Genomic DNA, 24,839 nt, shown 5'->3' with positions numbered 1-24,839 from the left:
AACACTGCAATGAAGATGGGCAGCACGGTGGCACAGTGGATAGCACAGCTGCCTCACGGCACTGAGGTCCCAGGTTCGATCCCGGCTCTGGGTTACTGTCCGTGTGGAGTTTGCACATTCTCCCAGTGTCTGTGTGGGTTTCGCCCCCACAATCCAAAAACGTGCAGGGTAGGTGGATTGGCCATGCTAAATTGCCCCTTAATTGTAAAAAATAATTGGGTACTCTAAATTTTTTTTAAAACACTGCAATGAAGTTACTGTGCAAATCCCCTGGTTACCACGCTACGACGCCTGTTCGGGAACACGGAGGGAGAATTCGGAATGTCCATTTCACCACCTAACAAGCACGTCTTTTGGGACTTGTGGGAGGAAACCGGAGCACCCAGAGGAAATCCACAGAGACACGGGGAGAACATGCTTGAGGGCCCACCTAACCTCTCAGGTTAGTGTTAAAAATCCCATTTTGGATGCAGAAGCGCTGGGATGGCGGCTCGAGGTAAGCTGATTGCTGTCCTGGGCGATGAGAACACCTGCACCGGCTTCCTGCTGGGCGGGATCGGCGATTTGAACAAGAATCGTCGGCCCAACTTCCTGGTGGTCGAGAAGGAAACGAGCGTGACGGAGATCGAGGAGACTTTCAAGAGTTTCTTGAGCCGACATTGGGATCATCCTGATCAATCAGTACATTGCAGAAATGATTCGCCATGTCATTGATGCCCATACTCTCTTCATTCCTGCTGTGCTGGAAATCCCATCCAAGGAACGCCCATATGATGCTTCCAAGGACTCCATCCTGCGCCGGGCCAAGGGAATGTTCAGTACTGATGACTTCCGATAGTTGGACTTGCCTAGTGCTGGCTCTTTGGCACAGAACTGCCTGTTCCAGTCCTCATCTGGACCGTCCTTTTTTGTGTTGTCTTGTTGTGCAGAGTGCTGATTCCTCTGGGGGCTACCATCAAATGTACCATAATTCGCAGAAAGTCTTCTCCACTCTTACTGGAGATTGGCATGGTTCAGCCCCGTGATTGATGTGCTTTCACTCAAAACCAATCCAGGAGAATTGAAACATCAGCTGTCATTGGATCTGATCTTCAATAGTAATTTGTTTACTGTGTATCTAACCCTGTGCTGTACCTGCCCTGGGATTGTTTGATGGGGCAGTGTAGAGGGGGCTTTACTCTGTATCTAACTAACCCTGTGCTGTACTTGCCCTGAGATTGTTTGGGACTGTGTAGAGGGGGCTTTACTCTGTATCTAACTAATCCTGTGCTGTACTTGCCCTGAGATTGTTTGGGGCTATGTAGTGGGGGCTTTACTCTGTATCTAACTAATCCTGTGCTGTACTTGCCCTGGGATTGTTTGGGGCTATGTAGTGGGGGCTTTACTCTGTATCTAACTAATCCTGTGCTGTACTTGCCCTGAGATTGTTTGGGGCTATGTAGTGGGGGCTTTACTCTGTATCTAATTAATCCTGTGCTGTACTTGCCCTGGGATTGTTTGATGGGGCAGTGTAGAGGGGGCTTTACTCTGTATCTAACTAATCCTGTGCTGTACTTGCCCTGAGATTGTTTGGGGCTATGTAGTGGGGGCTTTACTCTGTATCTAATTAATCCTGTGCTGTACTTGCCCTGGGATTGTTTGATGGGGCAGTGTAGAGGGGGCTTTACTCTGTATCCAACTAACCCTGTGCTGCACTTGCCCTGAGATTGTTTGGGGCTATGTAGTGGGGGCTTTACTCTGTATCTAACTAACCCTGTGCTGCACTTGCCCTGAGATTGTTTGGGGCTATGTAGTGGGGGCTTTACTCTGTATCTAACTAATCCTGTGCTGTACTTGCCCTGGGATTGTTTGGGGCTATGTAGTGGGGGCTTTACTCTGTATCTAATTAATCCTGTGCTGTACTTGCCCTGGGATTGTTTGGGGCTATGTAGAGGGGGCTTTACTCTGTATCTAATTAATCCTGTGCTGTACTTGCCCTGGGATTGTTTGATGGGGCAGTGTAGAGGGGGCTTTACTCTGTATCCAACTAACCCTGTGCTGCACTTGCCCTGAGATTGTTTGGGGCTATGTAGTGGGGGCTTTACTCTGTATCTAACTAACCCTGTGCTGCACTTGCCCTGAGATTGTTTGGGGCTATGTAGTGGGGGCTTTACTCTGTATCTAACTAATCCTGTGCTGTACTTGCCCTGGGATTGTTTGGGGCTATGTAGTGGGGGCTTTACTCTGTATCTAATTAATCCTGTGCTGTACTTGCCCTGGGATTGTTTGGGGCTATGTAGTGGGGGCTTTACTCTGTATCTAATTAATCCTGTGCTGTACTTGCCCTGGGATTGTTTGATGGGGCAGTGTAGAGGGGGCTTTACTCTGTATCCAACTAACCCTGTGCTGCACTTGCCCTGAGATTGTTTGGGGCTGTGTAGAGGGGGCTTTACTCTGTATCTAACTAATCCTGTGCTGTACTTGCCCTGAGATTGTTTGGGGCTGTGTAGAGGGGGCTTTACTCTGTATCTAACGAATCCTGTGCTGTACTTGCCCTGAGATTGTTTGGGACTGTGTAGAGGGGGCTTTACTCTGAATCTAACTAATCCTGTGTTGTACTTGCCCTGAGATTGTTTGGGGCTGTGTAGAGGGGGCTTTACTCTGTATCTAACTAATCCTGTGCTGTACTTGCCCTGAGATTGTTTGACGGGATAGTGTTGAGGGAGCTTTATTCTGTATCTAACCCTATGCTGTACTGGCCCTGGTGTAAATGTTTCCTGTGTTCATTTATTTCTGTTAATTATTGATGTTTGAGGTTGCTCGCTAGCCAAGCCATTAGAAAAGGGGTTGGGGTGCTGTTTTAAACATTCGCACTAAAGTAGCAAGTGGTTGGAACTGCTCATGCAGGAAGCACTGACACCTGGGCTGTGAGGGTGATTGAGAGGTCAGTACTGCCGATTTATCTATTTATTGGGCATACCACAGTGATTGATTACTGAATCTTCACGGCGTGCTCTGGCATCTCTGGCTTTGTGCTGGTTAACGTGCTGAATGCAGTTCTTATCTGGTCCTATCGAGTTTTCCCTTGTGTTCTTTGAAGAGTTGTGTATTTATGATGCTTGCACCTGCTCTGTACATCAATAAATAAACACAACAGCTTCTCGCAAAAAAAAATCCCATTTTGAAGAAGAGCTGCAATCTCTGGAGTTCACTTCTCTTTGCTATCTTTGCTGATATTGCATGTAAATACAGATTCTTTGTCTTTAGCATATGAATTGTTGCTCAGCACTTGAACAATTTCCAAGAATCCAATCACTCTGGTACAAGATATATTTTGGTTTGTTTATGTTGAAGTGTTGAGGCAATGACTCAATTCAAAAACAGTGGGAGAACTGTCAACCGCCTGGTTTTAATTTGTGTCTGAGGAGATGGAGGAAGAGGTGGAGTATTTATACAGAACCAAAATCATCATGCACAGAGCAACAGAAACATAAAATCTAAACAAGCACTATGTTATCCACAGTGCCCCGAAAATGCTCTGTGCACCCGACAGTCCCATTTCCTGACCTTGACAGATAAAGCCCCCTGAGGTGAGAAGGGAGGTGGTCTTGCACCTTGTGATCAATCCCCAGTTTCAAACTGCAATCTCTGGAGTTCACTGACCTGGAACAGGGTGTTAATATTACCACCAACCCCCAGCAGGGTCCTCGGACAACAGCGAGTGAGTTGGGTCCTGCTCTGTTAAGCATAGTTTCCCATTTCACCACCAATCCGGATGCTTCCCCGATGACCCCGACTGTCAAAAATTACATTTGATGATGACCATGTGCACTGGTTTACCACACCCACAGAATTACAGCCCAGAGAGGGGAAGGATTGAAACAGCTGCTGAGAATCCTACAGCTATTTTTAGTCGCTCTTTTCTCCCCAGTATTAAAAGATATTTTCTATTTCCTTCCAAAGATTCTCAGCACAGACCCTGCCCCAGTGATCTCACACACATTCCTGGACTCCGAATTAATTCCCTATCTCGCTTCCCCCACTCTCACAATCACAGCCCCCATCTCTCTCTGCCCTCGACATACTTCCCTTGTTAACACATTGTCGAATACTCCAATATAAACTCAGCAGCTTCACCCCAACTCCTCACCACAAGCATTGGTCCCAGAGGCACAGTCATTGTCCACAAATGATTACTTCCCCCTTGTCAATCCCAATCTGTTCATTTGCTTTCCATTTCTGTAACCCAGTAAGGATTAAGTTGTTGTTATTAATAAACAAACACAAGAGACACATGAAAACAGACACTCGGCATAGGTTCAAAACATTTCATATCTTCCTGGAAGACATTATTTAATATTTTGGCAGAAATTCGTATTGGTCCAGACTAGGGACAAGTGAGAGAGTCAGAAAGAGAGAGAGAAAAAGAGATAATGTGAATAAACAAGAGAAAAAGATAAAAGAATATGGGTGAAAAGGGAGTTAAGGGCATTGAGTGCACAGGCAAAGAGTATAAATGAGAGCAAAGCATTTCCTGAATGGTTGCTGGGTAACCTTGGAGAAGCAGTGGCCACAATAACAATCAGCCAGAAAACTAGCTCCCCAAATTTGCTTAAACAAAGCTGATTAAAGCATTGCACACTAGAGAGAGACAGCAGCAGATGGAGGAAGGTGGAGGAAATCTGCATTTTCAATCTCAAAATTTTGCCAGACTTGCAGGCAACCCAGTGAGAGTTCACAATGAAGGTACAAACTGTAAGTCTTTTCCCAGAGCAGTTAGTTTAACAATCAATGTGCTGTGTCGCTCCTGAAAATAGGTGGGGAACTTACACAAACTCAGGGATGGCAGGGATCCCTTAAGTGGCTGCAATCCACAACCTATCTGTGTACTTGAGTTTGAAACATGCTCCCAACAGAGATATTAACAATGGATCAATGAATGTGCCTACCCGTGTCCCACCAGAGGCAATGGCCACCCATGTCACATCTGTGGCACCAGGGGCAATGCCCACATCCAATGTATGAATATAATCAGCCAATATACCAAATTCCATCTGCTCCTTTAAACTGGATATCACAGAAAGGTGGTAACTTCAGCCTAGGTTCCACTGTTGGGTCCCATCCTCCCAAACAGCAAGATTATTGGCACTAAACATTAATGTTTAAAATTGTAACAAGACACAATGCCAACCTGATCATTTCTTAAGGGTGGCTATCGCCCATGCCAACCCCCTTGACTTTGTGCGTTTAGTCCCAATGTCACATCATTGATTCACTCAAACAATTGTTCTTAGACTAAAGATGAGAAAATTAAAACAATACCAACCCAAAATTCCTCCCCTAAGTTAGTTCAGGAGTCCTTCATTTCCCCCATGGCCTAGTGCTTCCAATTAGCTTTCCAGTATTACAAGGACAATTCCCAGGAAGCACAACCCAGCCAGAACAACCCTGAACAGCAAAATCTAATTGAAAACAAAACAGAGCTTTTTCCATTCAGATGTTGGTCAAAAATCTGGGAATAATCACGAAATGGAATTGGTAGATTGGTCCCATTCAAGATATTCCAAAGCCCAGTGTTGAACTTGCTTTAGTTGTGAGTCACTCAAACCTTCCTACCCCCTCCTCCATGGCTTCTTGTCCTTGATCCAGTGACCTCACCCCAAGGAATGGTTGTTTGGATTTTAGTCAATTATGGAATGACTAATCATTTGGAATGAATAATCGTAAAATAAAACAGTTTACATGGAAGAAAGGCAATAAAATTGGCAGAAAGCTCCCGATAAAGTAGCGAGGCTGAGCAGGCAGAAAATCTGTTACGGTTTCTAAAAGACTAACACAGGTGCACGACTTGGTCCGCACGCAGGGGAGCGAGTTGCTTCAGCGTGCCTCCGCTCACCGTCTCTGGCCAATCGGGAGCAGATGGGATCTCAGTCAAGTTTCAGGAACTTCCGCACATCGCTGGTTTCCACTGCCTCGACAAAATCCTCGTAACCCTGTGGGAAGTAAGAGTCAACTGCCGTCACTACGACCTGCATCTCGCATTAGGATTGGTTCATAAACATCGTTATTCTCTGCATCTGGCTAAGCCTCCGGGACGACTATTCCAACCATCGGCAGTCAGCCACCCACCTTGTCTAAACTTCAGCTCATCCAAAACTCTGCAGTCCATGTCCTAACTTGAATAAGTCCCATTCTCCCATCACCCCTGTGCTCAGTCACCTCCATTGGCTTCCAGTCTGGCAACATCTACATTATAAAATTCGCAAACTTGTTTAGAAAACCCCCCATGGCCTTGCCCCTCCCTATCTCTGTAACCTCTTCCAGTCCACCTAAAACCTTGATGCTCCTCCAATTCAGGTCATTTGGCCAACCCAAGTTTGATTGCTCCATCATGGATGCCTGTGCCCTCAGCAATGTTTGCTCAAAGCTCTGGAATTGCTTCCCTAAACCTCTCCATCTCTCTTTCCTCCTTTAAAACACTGCTTTGAACCTAACTGGTTGACTGAGCTTACACAACTGTCCCAATATCTCCACAAATTTTGTTTGATTGCTGTTCCTGTGAAGGATCTTTGGCCATTTTACATTGCAGGTGCTGTCTAAATACTGTCTGCTCTTGTTGATCAGATAAAAAGCAGATTAATCTTTTCTGTTGAACAAAATAAATTGTATTTCCACCACCAGCAGCCCAGTCTCCAACCACGAGGGCAAGGTGAAAAACGGAGTCTCTTGCGGTGGTCAAGAGCTGGAGCTGCCATTGTGCGCTGGTCCAATGCTGATCCCACTCCAATCCCGAGTCGTATCAAGCTTTCATCGCTTACCCCAGTTTCACCCCTCATCACCCTGAATGCACATTGCACCACCCTGGTCCTGACCCCTTTTGCCCCCCCTCCTCCACAACCCATGGTTTAGCCTGGTTTAATGCAGTTGCAAACTCCTCTTGTACTTTGACCAGTTACTTGGCATTGAGCCACCTGCCCAAGAACATCCTGTTCACGGGGTCCTGAGTCAACAATTCGATATCAAGTAAACACATAATGCCCGATTCAAACTCAACAAAATCTGTCTAGTGCCAGACAGGCCTTGAACTCCATTTAAAATCAAAGAAAAGACCTTAAGGATGGAACCGGCATTTCACACACTGCTCCTTGTGTGTGTGCATATTCACAGCCCCAATATCCCATCCCCATCGAGCTGCAGTCACAGAGCAATCCAAGAATTCCTGCACAATGCATGCACGAGTCGATCCCTTTCAGTTAACAAGTTTTCATGGGTGTACAAAAATTAAAAGGGCTGCTATGCACTTACACAAACCACCCACGCACTCCCAAAAACATTTTTTGACCCCCCCCCCCCCCCACCTCGCTCTACCCTTACACACACTCCTCCCTGTTCCGCACTCACATTAAACCCAGTCAGATGTGTGCACGTGCACACACCCCATTCCTCACACACTGTGGGGGAGGAGCCCCTGAGGTCCCTCTGTCAGCCAGTCACTAGGTTCCTCAGCTTTACACATTAGTATTAGTTTAAAATTGAGATTTTTGTGGAAGAAACTATGAACGTCTCACATGACTGCACATGTGGAAAGTGGAAAGTTATCTCTGCTGACTAATGCTGTTTGGGATGGTGATTTTTTTTTGGGGGGTAAGGTTCTGGAGGAGTGCATCAAATGTCTGTTCTACTGTGGAGCATCATTGTTGAACACAGTACAGGCCACACCAATCATACCCCACAGTGCTGCTCGCCATTGAAGATCTGAGGGGGCAAGGCTTGGGGGTTCCCAGACTTGGTCCGCATCTCCTCCTTTAAAGAGTGGTTCTGTGCAATGTCGATCATTTCATACTTGATGCCTTTACCATCCATGACGCGTATCACCTCCGATTGCTGGGATTTCACCTGGAAAGATTGAACAAAACAGGAGCAAAGTATCAATCCCCTATCGACAGTCAGAAACTCTCACCAAGGAGCAGCTCCTTCCTGCACGAACGGTAACACACCTACTCTTTCCCTTTGCAGACCTCCTCCCCATTCCATTCTTTACCCCACCATCTCGACAACTTCCTCCAGCCTGACAACCCTCCAGGATTTCTGTCTGCCTCCTATTTTGCTCTCTTATGCATTCCCAATTAAATCACTCCACCATTAGAAGCCGTACCTTTAGCTGTCCAGGCCCGAAAACATTTGGAATTCCCTCTTTAGTCCTCTGCAGCACTTTTTCTCCCTCCTCTCTTGAGAAACTCTATAAAAACCTCTCTCTTTAACCAGCTTTTGGTCACATCCCAATAGTTCCTCCTGTGACTTGCTGTCGAAGTTTGATAGTGTTCCTGTGCAGCCCCTTGGGAGACATTTTACTGCATTAAAGAGACTTTGTGAAGAATGGAAAGGTTTTTGTGCCTGACACGGGAGAGCATAAAAGGGTCCCTAACCGAGCAATGTCTTTGACCGAACCTTGTGCCGACACATCATCAGTCTCACTACAGAGCTGCCCAACCACTGCCCTCTCTCACTTTGGCACAGTCAGGGTTGTTTTGCCTCTGCCCACAAGATTATTTGATGCGAAGACTGGAATCTCCAATAACCAGCCAGCGCCGAAGCTAGTGAGAGAGAGAGAGAGAGAAAGAGGGCACATCTGTTTGCAGACCTTTCAAAACAGTCTGTGAAGAGGCAGCTTCCTGCAAACTGCTGCGCTCAGCCCAAAACCTGTTTTCTCCCCTCAATTGTTTTTGTCTTTTTTCTGGCAGGATTTTGCTCTCCTCCAGACGTTTCCGGAACAATTCTCTAACCATCCTTGGAATAAGACAACACATTCCAGTCTCGTACACGGTCACCTCCCATGAACTGCACACCTGAACAGGACCCTGCCCTTTTTCACAGGGTATAAAATACGCTTTTAAAACTCATTAGACCGTAGAAAGACCAAAAACCCTCAGCTGTAAGAGCGAGCAGGGGGTCATGAAACAGAATGGACAGGGAGCTGAGAACTTTTTACGGGGTCAATGTTCCAGACGTGCCTGTAGAAAGTCTTTAAATAAGCACGGGAAGGACAACTGATGAGACAGGAAATAAAAACAAAAGGCAGAAGCAAGGGAAATGGTGAGAAAACATAGGACAATTTAAACATAAACTTTCAAAATATTCATTGTGTAAATAATTTAAGTGAATAAAAGTCCTTGAAAAGGATCTGTAACAATCAGTGATTAAGCCTCATGACATGGTATCTTGCTTTGGGCGGTTTCAAACTTAACGTTAGGAGTCACGATAAATGTTCCTGTTGCAACAGCAAGAATCCAGAGGTCAGAGGTAGTACCTCAATGAGTAACAATTAGCTCAATGCTGCCCCTTACAGGTCAACTCATGGTTCAGCACCTTTGTGGCTGATTGAGGTTCATTCCACCCTCAGTGCCAATTAAACATACCCGGTGGGGTTCAAAACTTTACAGGAAAATAAAGAAGTCATCAAAGTCCCACTTTATATAACACTAAACCCCATCTCTCCCACTGAGACCCCTCCCTCCCCTCACCTCTCCCAGCAACACCTCCAATTTTAAGACCATTTATCGACTTCCAACTTTATTGATCTTTTACTATGAAGAGCAAGAAATAATGTTTCATTGTGATTAAAATTCTCTGTCCATCATGTTGCTCAGAATTCTCTGAGATTTCCACGAATTTACCGAGATTCAGACTTTTCACATGCTCACGGGTATTATCCTGTCCTGCGGAACACGCTACTGTACCTGTGCCAGCTCCCATTGTGACCACTGCCTGAGTCAACAGAGAACAGCAGGCACAAGGTCTGATGCCAGCCTGGATGGGTTTGCGCTGCACTGAGGTTTGGGCACCAATGCAAAGTGCTAAGTGTAAGTAGGTGGGTGACAATAATAGTCTGAGTTCCCAGGTTTGGATGGTTGGTGATGGAAATGAGAAGAAGACATACAGTCCCCTGAATCTGATCCACCATTAAATTTGGTCATGGCTGATTTGAATCTTAACTATGCTTATCTGTTTAAGTCCATAACGCTTGAATAACTTTAATAAAAAGCTATTGATTTCCAGTTTGAAATGAGGGAGAGGGACCCATATTTTCACTATCCCTTGTGTGAAGAAGCACTGTTTTAACATCCTCATGAATGGTCCAGCTCTAATTTTAATGTCTTTGAATATTTTTAAGGCAAAGAGAGATGGATTCTTGATAAGCAAGGGGGTGAAAAGCTATTGGGGTGAGGCAGGACTGTGAAGTTGAGGTTACATTCAGATCCGCCATGTTCTTATTGAATGATGGAGCAAACTCAAGTGGCCTACTCCTAATTCATAAGTTCATATGGCCCCTTGTTTAGGACTTCCTACGAGGGGGATTTTTTCTATCAACTACTTTAATCATCTTAAATCAATTTGAAGAACAGTTTCACTGAAATCAGTAAAATAACTAGCATTCCAAATCATCAAACACAGAGACAGAGTGAGAATGAGAGAGTGGGAGAGATAGGGAGAGAGAGCGAGAGAGAGATCTTATTGCTGGTTTATATATCAGCTGTCCATCCTCAAAGGCAACAGATTTCTTGGATCCTGATAACAACACTGAGAAGACAAGACAGAGTCTCTCTACAATTAGCACAAGTCTTCAATTCACCGATTCATTTTTGTGGTTTGAATCAAAACATCAATTCATCAAAATTGTAGCGATGAGAATTTTTTTCATTTTACCCAGTGAGTTGTGGTCTGGACTGCACTGACTGAAAGGATGGCGGGAGCAAATTCAAAAGGGAATTGAATAGCTACTTGAAGGGGAAATGTTTGAAGGGAATTGGGAAAGAGGAGTGTGAAATTAATTGATGTGCTCTACCAAAGGACCATAGGTATGATGGGCTGAATGGCCTCCTTCTGTGTGGAATCAGAATGGTTCTCGACTGAAAACAGCGCAGGAGCTCAACAAAGGGAGGCACGGGGCAAAGTTCCCTCACCAGTGTCAACGAATCTTCAAATAATCTGTGGGTTTCTGTTTGAATAATTTCTGCTTTATCTTCATCAAACAAACTGGACGAGTGGAAAATGAGGGAAGCTGGTTGACAGATCCCCAATGATTTCAGGCTGAAGAGATACCAAAGATACAAACTGATTTTAAAAGGAGCAGGGATTATTTGGCTCTATTAAAAGACCAAAGGTTATGAGGCCAATAAGTGCAAATAATTATATACTCAATGAGGCGTCGCAATGAGCAGGCCTTCTAAATGTCAAAGCACAAACACTCAGCTCACTGTAAGATTACATTACATTCCTGGAGACTGTTTATGTGTGAGATATTCTTTCTTGTGATTCTATAGCTCCAAAGCAGATTTTTAAAAATTATCCATTCACGGGATGGGACGTCGCAGGCTATGCCAGCATTTATCGCCCATCCCTAATTACCCTTGAGGGACAGTTAAAAGTCAACCACGTTCCTGTGGAGACACATTTAGGCCAGGTAAGGATGGCAGATTTCCTTCCCTAAAGGACATTAGTGAACCAGATGGGTTTTTACAACAATCGACAATGGTTTCATGGTCATCATTAGACTTTTAATTCTTGATTTTTATTGAATTCAAATTTCACCATCTGCTGTGGAGGGATTTGAACCTGCGTCCATACAGCAGTACTCTGGGTCTCTGCATTACTAGTCCAGTGACAACACCACTATGCCACCGCCTCCCCAAATTGAAGATGGGATGTTGAGAAAGAGTCACCCTGGGGTTAGACTGCTGTCATTTTAAAAAGCCAGAGTAGGTATTGAAACCAGATTTTTATTTCAAGAATATTTTAACTGCCAAGTTCAGAAATTGCCAAATGGAGATTCTCTGGATAAATTTCAGTTCAGCAAATCTAGCATAAAGGATACATTGCCCAGAAAACTGTCTTTCAGCCAGGAGTCTGGAGGAGGGTCAAACTAGTTGACAACGAATTGTAAAGTGCCTGGGTTGGACAGGGTTATAGCAGGTGCGTTGGTAGCTTTCAAAGGATTGAGGCAAAACAGCCCTTTTTGTTTTTTAAAAAGCCATTCCTCAGAGCTACACCAGGAAGTCAGAAAACAGCAACATATAGAATGCTTAATCTCCAGGTCTCAGAGCAAAATCATTCAGGCACGTTTCCAACAGGAGCAGGTCTGCTCAACAAACTAATGTGTTTTTTATAAACCAAGTTCAGCCAGCTGGCTAAATAAAATTAAAATAGCTTTTAAAAAATCAATAGCATATAATATTGAGCAGTTTCATTGGATGACATCTCTCTTGGATTGATAGCTGATGCTGACTACGGGGCAAGTCAGCAAGGTTGTTAAATCCTTGGCCTTATAAATTCAGGTCAATATATAAGAGCAGGAAAGTTATGATTATGTAAACAAAACACCAGTTTAGCTTCAACTGGAGTATTGTGTCCAATTCTGGACGCCACACTTTAGGAAGGATATTAAGGCTTTACAGAGGGCTCAGGAAAGTGTTTATAGACAATCTGATTCAAGTATCACAGACAGAAATGCAACGGATAAGAAATATATGCAGAAATACCATTTTCTAGTCTAACGTGGAGCTTGCACATTCTCCCTATGTCTACGTGGAGCTTGCACATTCGCCCCATGTCTACATGGAGCTTGCACATTCTCCCCATGTCTACGTGGAGCTTGCACATTCTCCCCATGTCTACGTGGAGCTTGCACATTCTCCCCATGTCTACGTGGAGCTTGCACATTCTCCCCATGTCTACGTGGAGCTTGCACATTCTCCCCATGTCTACGTGGAGCTTGCACATTCTCCCCATGTCTACGTGGAGCTTGCACATTCTCCCCATGTCTACGTGGAGCTTGCACATTCTCCCCATGTCTACGTGGAGCTTGCACATTCTCCCCATGTCTACGTGGAGCTTGCACATTCTCCCCATGTCTACGTGGAGCTTGCACATTCTCCCCATGTCTACGTGGAGCTTGCACATTCGCCCCATGTCTACGTGGAGCTTGCACATTCTCCCCATGTCTACGTGGAGCTTGCACATTCTCTCTATGTCTACGTGGAGCTTGCACATTCTCCCCATGTCTGCGTGGAGCTTGCACATTCTCCCCATGTCTACGTGGAGCTTGCACATTCTCCCCATGTCTACGTGGAGCTTGCACATTCTCCCCATGTCTACGTGGAGCTTGCACATTCTCCCTATGTCTACGTGGAGCTTGCACATTCTCCCCATGTCTACGTGGAGCTTGCACATTCTCCCCATGTCTACGTGGGTTTCCTCTGGGTACTCTTTCCTCCCGTAGTCCAAATATGTCCAGGACTGGGGCTGGTTTAGCACAGTGGGCTAAACAGCTGGCTTGTAATGCAGAACAATGCCAGCGGCACGGGTTCAATTCCCATACCGGCCTCCCCGAACTGGCGCCAGAATGTGGCGACTAGGGGCTTTTCACAGTAACTTAATTGAAGCCGACTTGTGACAACGAGCCATTATTATTAGGTGAATTGGCCATGCTAAATTGCCCCTTGGGTGTCCAAAAGTTAGGTGGGGTTATGGGTCTGCGGGCCTGGGTATGATGCTTTTTCAGAGGGTCGGTGCATACTTGATGGCCTCATTCTGCACTGTAGGGATTCTATGATACAGCAAATTTCTGAATCAATGTCACACTCGGACTGAAATGATGGACAGCAGAGTTTTAAAATCCTTATTCTTTCATGGGATGTGGGTATCGATGCCAAGGCCAGCATTTGTTGCCTATCCCTATTTTCCCTTGAACTGAGCATCTTGTAGAATCATCGAATGTACAGTGCAGAAGGAGGCCATTTGGCCCATCGAGTCTGCACCGGCCCTTGGAAAGAGTACCCCACTTAAAACCATGCCTCCACCCTATCCCCGAAACCCAGTAACCCACCCAACCTTTTTGGACACTAAGGGCAATTTAGCATGGCCAATCCACCTAACAGCACATCTTTGGACTGTGGGAGGAAACTGGAGCACCCGGAGGAAGCCCACGCAGACACGGGGAGAACGTGCAGACTCCGCACAGACAGTGACCCAAGCCAGGAATCAAACCTGGGACCGTGGAGCTGTGAAGCAACAGTGCTAACCACTGTGCTACCATGCTGCCCACCTTGTGAAGCCATTTCAGAGGGTAGTTAAGAATCGACCACATTGCTGTGGGTTTGGAGTGTCGGCCAGACGAGGCGAAGGAAGCGAATTTCCTTCCATCAAGGACATTAGCAAACCAGATGGGTTTTCATGACAATCAATGTTTGTCACCATTACTGAGACTAGCTTTATATCCCACATTTATTGATGGAATTTAAGTTCCACCAGCTGACTTAGCGGGATTCAAATCCATGTCCCCAGGGCTTTATCCTGGGCCCCTAGATTACTAGTTCAGTAACATTACCACTACACCACCATCACCACCTTGCTCTATATTGGCTCCGGCTCAGCCAGAAACAGACTGATTTTAAAACCCTCATCCTCAGTTCAAATCTTTCCAGTCTCCCTCAACTCCACTGGTCTTACAATCCTCTGAGATATTTCCATTCCTCGAATTCTGGTCTCTCGCCCGTCTCGATTTTAATCATTCCACCATTGGCGGCTGCACCTTTAACTGCCTAAACCCAAAGCTCTGAAATTCCTTCCTTATATCCCTCCTCCTTGAAGCTCCTTATAACCTCTCTCTGACCAAGCACTCAGTCACCTATCAATATATCTCCTTTACGTGGCTCAATGGCAAATTTTGTTTGATAAGCTCTCATGAAGTGCTTTGGGGCAAGGTGCTTTACAAATACAACTTCTTGTCGTCAGTGTCTGAAACTCTGTTGGTTCATTAAATGATTGAGAAACTAGTTTCTATTTGTAATGGAAAAAAGAGTATCTTAAACACACATGTACACACTGCCCCATATGCTCTAGGGGTTTTTCACAGTAACTTCATTGAAGCCTACTTATGGCAATAAATGATTATTATTATTATGTGGCTCACAGGCCACTTATAAAGGCATGTAACAGGAAGGATCTCTAAAAATGCAGCATGAAAGGAAAAAACATTAATCGTATTTATCACAACTGATGTCAACTCTTCTCTTGAAGATTTCACATGGAGACAGGGCCCTTTTAACTCAACTGGGCTGCTGCTCACAATTCCCAGTTAAAAATCAATCCCTAAAAAATGACCTGAATATCAGAACCAATATTAAATTCCATTAAGGCTCATTAATGAGTCGCCTAGCTCTGATTTAGTCATGCTCCCAGGGGAACTGGCTGATCTCGTCAAAATTGCACATTTTAAAAATCCTAATATTCCTCGCAATGATCCTCCCATCCAGCAAGAGCCACACAATGGGCTATCGGGAGAAGAAGGTAAATCAGGAGAAATGTCAAAGATTAGTTTTTTTGGAAGCTTTTAAGAGCGAGGGAAGGCTGAGGGTTACAGTGGCTGGGACACTAATGGAGCTGAGGTACAGCAATGATCGGATGTCGGGAGGAGGTGGTGTGGTATGGCTGCTGGTGGGAGTGGGGTGGGTAGAACAGCAGCTCAATTACAATGCTGCTGATTTCAAAGCGGCGGTTGCTTTAAGCTCGTTGGCCGATTCAATGGCATGAATACAGCTTGCAGAGCGCTGAGGCCGGGTCTTGCCCGGTTACTGTGTATCTCTCAGCTGCAACCGAACAGTTTACAATGTTGCATTTTCTGCAGCTCCGACACTGGGTGTGTCAGTTTCTCTCTCTCCCCCCTCACTGCTCCGAAACATGATCCGTTTCAGGGTCCCTGCATCCCCCTCCCGCTTACTAGAACCCCCTTTCTCCCGTCCCAGTTACACACATACTCACCTCCCTGGAGCCGGTCACAGTCGTGTAATACACTCTCACACTCATCTCTGCTGCTCTCACGCTCAACATTGGCACTAGCATCCGAGTAACACTGCACCATGTGATTGAAGCGGGCCAATTGGAACAGTTGCCCCTCCTCGCCTTAGGGTAAATTTCGGGACCCTCTCTAAATGACAAACAATTCCAGTGGCTCTGAAATACATGATTTATAATCCCTAATTCATCTAAGAAATAAAAAGCCACTGAGTGTCATAAAGCAAAGAAAAGGTGAAATGTACATGACCTTAAAGATCTGCCTATCATTGAATGAGAAGGTATGATAACGGTGTAGAGCACAGAATTTCAAGTTCGTTCTACTTTGGGCACCTCTTTATTAGAATCAGAGAATCCCCACAGTGCATAATAAGGCCGTTCAGCCCATCGAGTCTGCTCCGACCTAAAAGATCACGCTTCATAAATCCAATCTCCCTATCCCCATAATCCCGCCTAACCTAACCTGGGTCACAAGGGGCAATTTAGCTTGGCTAATCCATCTAATCTGCACATTTTTGAACTGTGGGAGAAACCAGAGCCCCCAGAGGAAACCCGAGCCCCCAGAGGAAACCCAAGCAGTCACGGGGGAAAGTGCAAACTCCGCACAGTCACCCAAGGTCAGAATCGAACCCGGGTCCCCGGCCCTGTGAGCCAGCAGTGCTAAACCCTGTGTTGTCCAACTCATCAATTATTCCCACACAGTCCAGATAAGGGTAAAGCTTCATCCACACTGTCTTATTAAGCGCTCAGAACAGAGTAAAGTTCCCTCCACCCAACATATTTGGTTAGTTTTGCTGAATATGGCTCCGGTAGCTAGTGAATCATGTTTGTTTCCAATCAGTCTTCCCTTCTGAAAATATGATTAGCAAATACTAAATTAAAAAAACAAATAAATGCTAATGCCTGTAGCAAAAGCAGTAGCTAATTTGTACACAGCAAGATCTCACAAGCAGCAATATGATTATATATTTAGGGATGCTGACTGAAAAATTAATATTGACCAGGTAACACACTGCTTTCATAGAATTTACAGTGCAGAAGGAGGCCATTCAACCCATCGAGTCCACACCAGCTCTTGGAAAGAGCACCCCACCCAAGCCCAGACCCCCACACCATCCCCACAACCCAGTAACCCCACCCAACACTAAGGGCAATTTTGGACACTAAGGGCAATTTATCATGGCCAATGCACCTAACCTGCACATCTTTGGACTGTGGGAGGAAACCGGAGCACCCGGAGGAAACCCACGCACACACGGGGAGAACGTGCAGACTCCACACAGACAGTGACCCAAGCCGGGAATCGAACCTGGGACCCTGGAGCTGTGAAGCAATTGTGCTAACCACAATGCTACCGTGCTGCCCTCACAATGCTACCGTGCTGCCCAAACTGCTTAAACACTGAAGTAATTAGATAAAAGAAATTGGTGAACAAATTAGCTATTTTAAAATGATCAATTTAATGCACATCAATGTGGAGAGTGCAACAAATCACGGCTGAGGGAGTAAGCCAATTCCACTCCAAAACAGCACCAAGTTGGATTTCAGTGGTTACTCTCCAGTGCCATTCTTGATATGTGCCCCATGGTCAAGTAGCCAATTTAATGTATTTAGGCTCATATCAAGAATGGCACTGTTCTTCAACTTAGTTCTTCTACTTCACCACTTTTCCACCTGCACCACTCCCGTAAAATGTGCAAAAGGGCCAAAAAACCTCAGGCAGGAGCCACCTAATGCGCGACCACAACTCCATGGCCGCCACTGGAAGTTGAGAGGGGACAGAGTTAATGTTTCGAGTCTGGATGACTCTTTGATAGCTCTGTTCTCTCTTCCCGATCTTCCAGCATTTCCTCTTTTTGTTGTGTTTTTTCGATCCTGGTCTCTCGTATGTCCTCATTTTCACCTCTCTACCCCTCATTAAGTATCTTTTTGAACCCCCACTCACTATTTGCAGCCTAATAACAGATTTTGTGTGAGAACACCCCAGTGAAATGCCTTGGGATGTATTTACTTTGTTAACAGTATTATATAAATGTAGTTGTTTGAAGAAAACATTAAATTGAATAAAATTTACATCTTGCCATCAAGTGATGTGTGAAGAAAATAACATTACGAATTATAAACGCCAATTACAGAGTGAACAGTTGAATTGTCACTTTGTCCCCAAAAGTAATAAGTACATAATCAAATGTTAAACCAAATTAAATATGTGCTATGTTTGATATTGCTAGTTTGAAACATTTTTGTGTCCTAGTTATTCTGTTCTTACCTGGCCAGCCAGTCAATATTGAGGTGGAATCGACCAGAAACCCATATCCATTACAGAATTCTGGGTGGATCATCCATTTTCCATTCACTTAGATAAAATATGCCAGATGGTATACTGGGTGGCCTTGGGATTGAATTTTGACCTGCGAGTGAGCTCTTCCCTAGTGTGTTATGTTTGTCTTCAGCATCCCAATCCAGGGAAGCAAAATCAAATCTTCCACTTTTGTGCTTGCAATCTTGATCCAGTTATCATGACGGATGTGGCACAAGGAAGTGCTGAGGGTTTTGACCAAGTATGGTTTGGCCGGTATAGGCTAGAAAGGTTCCTGTGCTGTTTTGTTCTTTGCTCTTGATAACTGGATCCCGCTAAATAGTGGGGACGGTACCTGAAATGGAGGGGCGGGGGGGGGGGGCGGTGCTGTGTTCGATGTCCGCGTTTGTTTATATGGAGTGCGGGGGGGGGGGGGGGGGGGGGGGGCTTTCACTATCCCACTTTGGTGGGGGGAAGGCTGGTGATCTGGATGGGAAATCCAAAAGGGGAATGGAGGCAGAGGCGGGAGCGGCTGGGGTCAGCATGAGTCAGCTGACTTATGGGAGTGCAATGGGGGAGGGGGGGGAGGGGTAGGGGGGGTTAAGCAGTTGCTTGGCCGGGGAAGGGGGGTTTGGGTGGGGGTGGGGAACTGGGTTGCTGCTGTGCTGATTGAGGGGGAGTTGACGGTAGAGAGGGTGAGTCGGGGCGGGGAGCCTCCGCCTGGGGGGGGGGGGGCTGCTGGAGAGTGCGGGAGACGTGGGCACGTGGCTGGCCTAAAAAAGGAGATGGCTAGTCGGCAGTGGTGAGGGGGGGGGGGGGGGGGGGGGGGGGGGGGGGGGACCCCTCCGAACCAGCTGATCTCATGGGACGTGAGAGGCTTGAATGGGCCGGTCAAGAGGGCTCGGGTGTTTTCGCACTTAAAAGGGCTGAAGGCAGACGTAGCCATGCAACAGGAAACACACCTGAAGATCGCGGACTCAACCAGGCTGAGGAGGGTATGGGTGGGACAGGTTTTTCACTCAGGGCTGGATGCGAAATACAGGGGGGTCGCAATCTTGGTGAGTAAGCGGGTGGTATTTGAGGCGGTGGGTATTGTGGCGGATATATTATGGCGAGTGGCAGGCTGCAGGGGGCCCGGGTGGTGTTAGTGAATGTGTATGCTCCGAACTGGGACGATGCAGGGTTCATGAAGCGGATGTTGAGTTGGATCCCGGATCTGGAGTCAGGTAGTTTGATAATGGGGGGTGGGACTTCAATACGGTTCTGGACCCGACAATGGATCGGCCTAGATCGAGGTCGGGTAAGAGGCCGGCAGTGGCTAAGGTTCTGAGGGGATTTATGGACCAGATGGGGGGAGTGGATCCGTAGAGATTTGCTAGGCCAAGGGCGAAGGAGTTTTCCTTCTTCTCCCACGTCCACAAGGCTTACTCGCAGATAGATTTTTTCGTGGTAAACAGGGCACTAATCCCGAGAGTGGAGGGGATGGAGTACTCGGCCATTGCGACCTCGGACTATGCCCCACACTGGGTGGACCTGAAAATGGGGGAGGAGAGAGGGCAGTGCCCGCTGTGGCGAATGGACGTGGGACTACTGGCGGACGAGGAGGTCTGTGGGCGACCGGGTCCGGGGGTGTATCCAAAGATATGTGGAGGCCAATGATAATGGGGGGGTGTCGGTGAGTGTGGTCTGGGAGGCGCTGAAGGCGGTGGTCAGGGGGGAGTTAATTTCAATCAGGGCCCACAGGGAGAAGAGGGAGAGGATGGAGAGGGAGAGATTGGTGGGGGAGATACTGAGGGTGGATAGGAGATATGCGGAATCCCCTGAGGAGGAGTTGCTGTAGGAGCGCCGGAGCCTCCAGACGGAGTTTGACTTGCTAACCACGGGGAAGGCTGAGGCCCAGTTGAGGAAGCTACAAGGAGCAGTGTATGAGTATGGGGAGAAGGCAAGCCGGATGTTGGCACATCAGCTGCGGAAGAGGGAGGCGGCTTGGGAGATTGGGGGAATTAGGGATAGGAGGGGGAACAAGGTGTGGAGTCCAGCTAAAATAAACAAGGTCTTTAAGGACTGTTATGGTGAATTATATGAGTCAGAACCCCCAGAGGGGTGGGGGGGGGAGGGGATGCAACAGTTCTTGGACCAACTTAGGTTTCCAACGGTGGAGGAAGGGTGGTTAGAGGGATTGGGGGCTCCGATTGGGATGGAGGAGTTAGTTAAGGGGTTGGGGAGTATGCAGACGGGCAAGGCCCCGGGGCCAGATGGATTCCCCGTTGAGTTCTACAGGACGTCCTCGGAGCTGTTGGGCCCGTTATTGCTGAGAACCTTCAACAAGGTTAAGGAAAAGGGAACCCTTCCCCTGACAATGTCGCAGGCTTTGATCTCGCTCATTCTCAAGCGTGATAAGGACCCGTTGCAATGCGGCTCCTATAGACCAATTTCGCTTCTTAATGTAGATGCCAAACTGTTGGCCAAGATCCTGGCCACCAGGATTGAGGACTGTGTCCCGGGAGTGATCAATGAGGATCAGACGGGGTTTGTGAAGGGCAGGCAGCTGAATGTGAATGTGCGGAGGCTCCTGAATGTGATCATGGTGCCCTAGGAGGGGGGGGCACAGAAGTGGTAGTGGCAATGGATGCGGAGAAAGTCTTTGATCGAGTGGAGTGGGAACACCTGTGGGAGGTGTTAGGCAGGTTTGGGTTTGGGGAGGAATTCATAGAATGGGTTAAATTGTTGTATCAGGCCCCAGTAGCGAGTGTTTCGACGAACCGGCTGCGGTCAGAGTATTTCAGGTTATAGCGTGGAACGAGGCAGGGGTGCCCTTTGCCCCCCCCTGCTGTTTGCCCTGGCAATTGAGCCGCCGGCCATGGCGTTGAGGGAATCCAGAAACTAGAGGGGATTGGTCCGGTGGGGGGGGGGGGGGGGGGGGAGGAACACCGCGTTTCACTGTATGCGGATGACCTGCTTTTGTACATTGCAGATCCGGTGGAGGGGATGGGGGAGGTGTGGTAGTATGACTAGAGGTACTACGGTACCTGGGAGTGTGAGCTGCTAATGGTGTAGAAGGCTCACTACCCATTGGCCCAAGGGTTGTCTTCTCATTGGTCGAGAGGAAAGTAGCTCCGCCTACGAGACGGAGTATAAGAACCCGTGTTTCCCAGCAGCCATTGTTCTTTCTGTACTCCTGCTGCTGGGCATACTTCTTGTAGATTAAAGCCTTCGATTTGGACTACTCCTTCGTTTCTGTGTCCATTGATCGCGCATCAATTTAACCTACAAGATTTTTAAAGGATGGAGCTCCGCATCAAGCCGGAGTGTCTACGAATCAGCCCCCATTCAGCTAACGCAGCTGCTACATTCAAGCACTGGCTGGCTTGTTTCAACAGCTACCTTAGTACGGCGGAAAACGTCCCGACGAAGGAGCAGAAACTGCACATCCTCCACTCGTGTGTCGGCACCGCCATCTACACACTCATCGAGGACACGACCGACTACGATGCGGCCATGGACCTGCTCAAAGGACACTTCATCCGGCCGGTAAATCAAGTCTACGGTCGGCGCTTACTGGCCACGAGGCAGCAGATCCCTGGTGAGTCACTAGACGATTTTTACCGTGCCCTCTTTGTACTGGGGAGGAACTGCGGTTGCCCACAAGTGTCGGCTAGTGAGCAAACCGAACTCTTCATCCGAGACGGCTTTGTTGCAGGCATGCAGTCCTCGCAGATCCGCCAGAGACTATTAGAAAGAGAAACCTTGAGCCTCATGGAGGCACGGTCCCTCGCTACCTCCCTAGATGTCGCGAACAGAAACACACACTTATACGCCCCCGACCGCGCGGCGGCCCCCTGGGCAGCGTGGAACTCAGCGTCTCTCTCCCCCACGAACTCGGACTCCACCCCAGGCCTGCGCCTGAAGGGCGCCCCGAAAAACCCGCGGGGCCCCGCTGCTATTTTTGCGGCCAGGCAAAGCACCCCCGACAATGTTGCCCAGCCCGTTCTGCACCCTGCAAGGGCTGCGGGAAGAAAGGCCACTTTGTGGCCGTCTGCCAGGCCAAGGCGGTCGCTGCGGTCCCGGGCAGCGACCGCGGGACTCCCCCTTCTCTCTCTCCAGGGGCCCCGTGCGGCCCGCGGACCTCGCTGCCCCCATCCCCCAACGCCATGTTCGACCTCCGGACGCCGCCATTTTACGCTCCCGACGCCACATCCGGGGGACAGGCGCCGCCATTTTGTTCACCCCCACCATGTGCGACCGACGGGCGCTGCCATCTTGGATCGGCTCCGAGGACCCCGCGGGTGACTACTCACTGCCCGATGAAGACTCCGACTATCTGCCACGACTCGCTTCAGTCACTCTGGACCAGTCCCGACCCCGCAGCCTCTCTACGGCAACAACAAAGATACTGCTCAACAGGCACGAGACGAACTGCCTGCTGGACTCCAGGAGCACGGAGAGTTTCATCCACCCCACCACGGTAAGACGCTGAGCTCTCCCTGTCTACCCGGTTAAGCAAAAAATCGCCCTGGCCTCTTGCTCCCATTCAGTGCAGATCACGGGGTGCTGCATAGCGGACCTCACGGTCCAGGGGATGGAGTTTAAAAATTACAGACTTTATGACCTCCCCCACCTCTGCGCGGCCGCACTCCTGGGGTTAGACTTCCAATCTAACCACCAGAGTCTAACATTCAAATTCGGCGGCCCTATGCCCCCCCCCCCCCCCCCCCCCCCCCCCTCGCTGTCTGCAGCCTCGCGTCCCTCAAAGTCGATCCCCCGTCCTTGTTTGCAAACCTCATCCCGGATTGCAAACCTGTCGCCACCAGCAGCCGACGGTACAGTGCCCAGGGCCGGGTCTTCATCAGGTCCGAGGCCTAACAGCTTCAGAAGGAAGGGGCCATCGAGGCTAGCAACAGCCCCTGGTGAGCACACGTTCTGGTGGTAAAGACCAGAGAGAAGAATAGGATGGTCATAGACTACAGTCAGACCATCAACAGGTTTACGCAGCTGGATGCGTACCCTCTCCCTCGTATATCCAACCTGGTCAACAGGATCGCACAGTACAAGGTCTTCTCCACGGTGGACCTCAAGTCTGCCTACCACCAGCACCCCATCTGCGCGAGCGATCGCAAGTACACTGCGTTCGAGGCGGACGGGCGGCTCTACCATTTTTTAAGGGTTCCCTTCGGTGTCACAAACGGGGTCTCAGTCTTCCAAAGGGAGATGGACCGAATGGTCGACCGATACGGTTTACGGGCAACCTTCCCGTGTCTCGATAATGTCACCACCTGCGGCCACGATCAGCAGGACCACGACACCAATCTCCGCAAATTCCTCTAAACCGCAAAACTCCTTAATCTGACCTACAACAAGGATAAATGCATGTTTAGCACCGACCGCCTAGCCATCCTCGGCTACGTAGTGCGAAATGGAATGATAGGCCCCGACCCAGAACGCATGCGCCCCCTGATGCAGCTCCCCCTCCCCCACTGCCCCAAAGCCCTCAAGCGCTGCCTCGGCTTTTTCTCATATTACGCCCAGTGGGTTCCCAATTACGCCAACAAAGCCCATCCCCTCATCAAAACAGCCACGTTCCCCCTGTCGGCGGAGGCCTGTCAGGCCTTCAGCCTCATCAATGCTGATATTGCAAAGGCCACGATGCGCGCCATCGACGAGTCCCTCCCCTTCCAAGTCGAGAGCAACGCGTCCGATGTAGCTCTGGCAGCCACCCTCAACCAAGCGGGCAGACCCGTGGCCTTCTTCTCGCGCACCCTCCAGGCTTCCGAAATCCGCCACTCTTCGGTCGAGAAGGCAGCACAGGCCATAGTAGAAGCTGTGCGACATTGGAGGCATTATCTGGCCGGCAGGAGGTTCACCTTCCTCACAGACCAACGGTCAGTGGCCTTCATGTTCGACAATGCACAGAGGGGCAAGATAAAGAACGACAAGATCTTGCGGTGGAGGATCGAACTGCCCACCTACAACTATGACATCTTGTATCGTCCTGAGAAGCTAAACGAGCTTCCCGATGCCCTGTCCCACGGCACCTGTGCCAACGCACAAGGGACCGCCTTCGAACCCTCCACGCGGACCTCTGCCACCCGGGCATCATCCGCTTCTTTCACTTTGTAAAGACCCCCAACCTGCCCTACTCCATCGAGGAGGTCAGGACAGTGACCAGGGAATGCCACATCTGTGCGGCGTGCAAGCCACACTTCTACCGCCCCGAACAAGCACATCTGATAAAGGCTTCTCGCCCCTTTGAACGCCTCAGCATGGTCTTCAAAGGTCTCCTCCCCTCCAACAACTGCAATACGTACTTCCTCAACATGATTGACGAGTACTCCCGTTTCCCTTTCGCCATCCCTTGCCCTGACATGACCACACCCACCATCATTAAAGCCCTCCACACCATTTTCTCCCTGTTCCGTTACCCCGCATACATTCACAGCGATAGGGGGTCCACCTTTATGAGTGACGAACTGTGTCAATTCCTGCTCATCAGGGGCATCGCCTCCAGCAGGACGACCAGTTACAACCCCCGGGGTAACGGACAGGTCAAGAGGGAGAACGGTACGGTCTGGGAGACCGTCCTGCTGGCCCTACGGTCCAGAAATCTCCCAGTCTCCCGCTGGCAAAAGGTCCTCCCAGACGCCCTCCATTCAATCCGGTCACTACTTTGCACATCTACCAATCAAACGCCTCATGAACACCTTCTTATCTTCCC

General features: G+C 48.4%; 1 protein-coding gene and 1 pseudogene across 1 annotated transcript; one reads left to right on the top strand and one right to left on the bottom strand.

Moving 5' to 3' along the window:
- Positions 1 to 483: 483 nt before the first annotated feature.
- LOC119966459 lies at positions 484 to 1,323 on the top strand (annotated as a pseudogene).
- Positions 1,324 to 4,293: 2,970 nt separating this feature from the next.
- LOC119966462 (SH3 domain-binding glutamic acid-rich-like protein 3) lies at positions 4,294 to 15,944 on the bottom strand. The gene is made up of 3 exons (XM_038798197.1): positions 15,796 to 15,944; positions 7,708 to 7,875; positions 4,294 to 5,972 (listed from the first exon to the last, which is right to left on the bottom strand). Exons 1-3 carry the CDS (start codon positions 15,874 to 15,876, stop codon positions 5,907 to 5,909), a joined length of 315 nt encoding a protein of 104 aa, XP_038654125.1. The 5' UTR covers positions 15,877 to 15,944; the 3' UTR covers positions 4,294 to 5,906.
- Positions 15,945 to 24,839: the final 8,895 nt, after the last annotated feature.

Source organism: Scyliorhinus canicula, chromosome 1 (assembly GCF_902713615.1).
Source record: "Scyliorhinus canicula chromosome 1, sScyCan1.1, whole genome shotgun sequence".
Classification (NCBI taxonomy): domain Eukaryota; kingdom Metazoa; phylum Chordata; class Chondrichthyes; order Carcharhiniformes; family Scyliorhinidae; genus Scyliorhinus; species Scyliorhinus canicula.
The sequence above is the reverse complement of the archived record's forward strand: the minus strand, read 5'-3'. Positions and strand labels throughout refer to the sequence as shown.

Bases quoted from the DNA above. Each gene is read 5' to 3' on its own strand.
- LOC119966462 (XM_038798197.1), bottom strand. From the start codon at position 15,876: ATGCTAGTGCCAATGTTGAGCGTGAGAGCAGCAGAGATGAGTGTGAGA. The intron at 7,876-15,795 runs GTGAGTATGTGT...CAATCTTTCCAG, and splicing joins CTGTGACCGGCTCCAGGGAG to GTGAAATCCCAGCAATCGGA. The intron at 5,973-7,707 runs GTATGATTGGTG...TACTTCCCACAG, and splicing joins ATGGCGAGCAGCACTGTGGG to GGTTACGAGGATTTTGTCGA.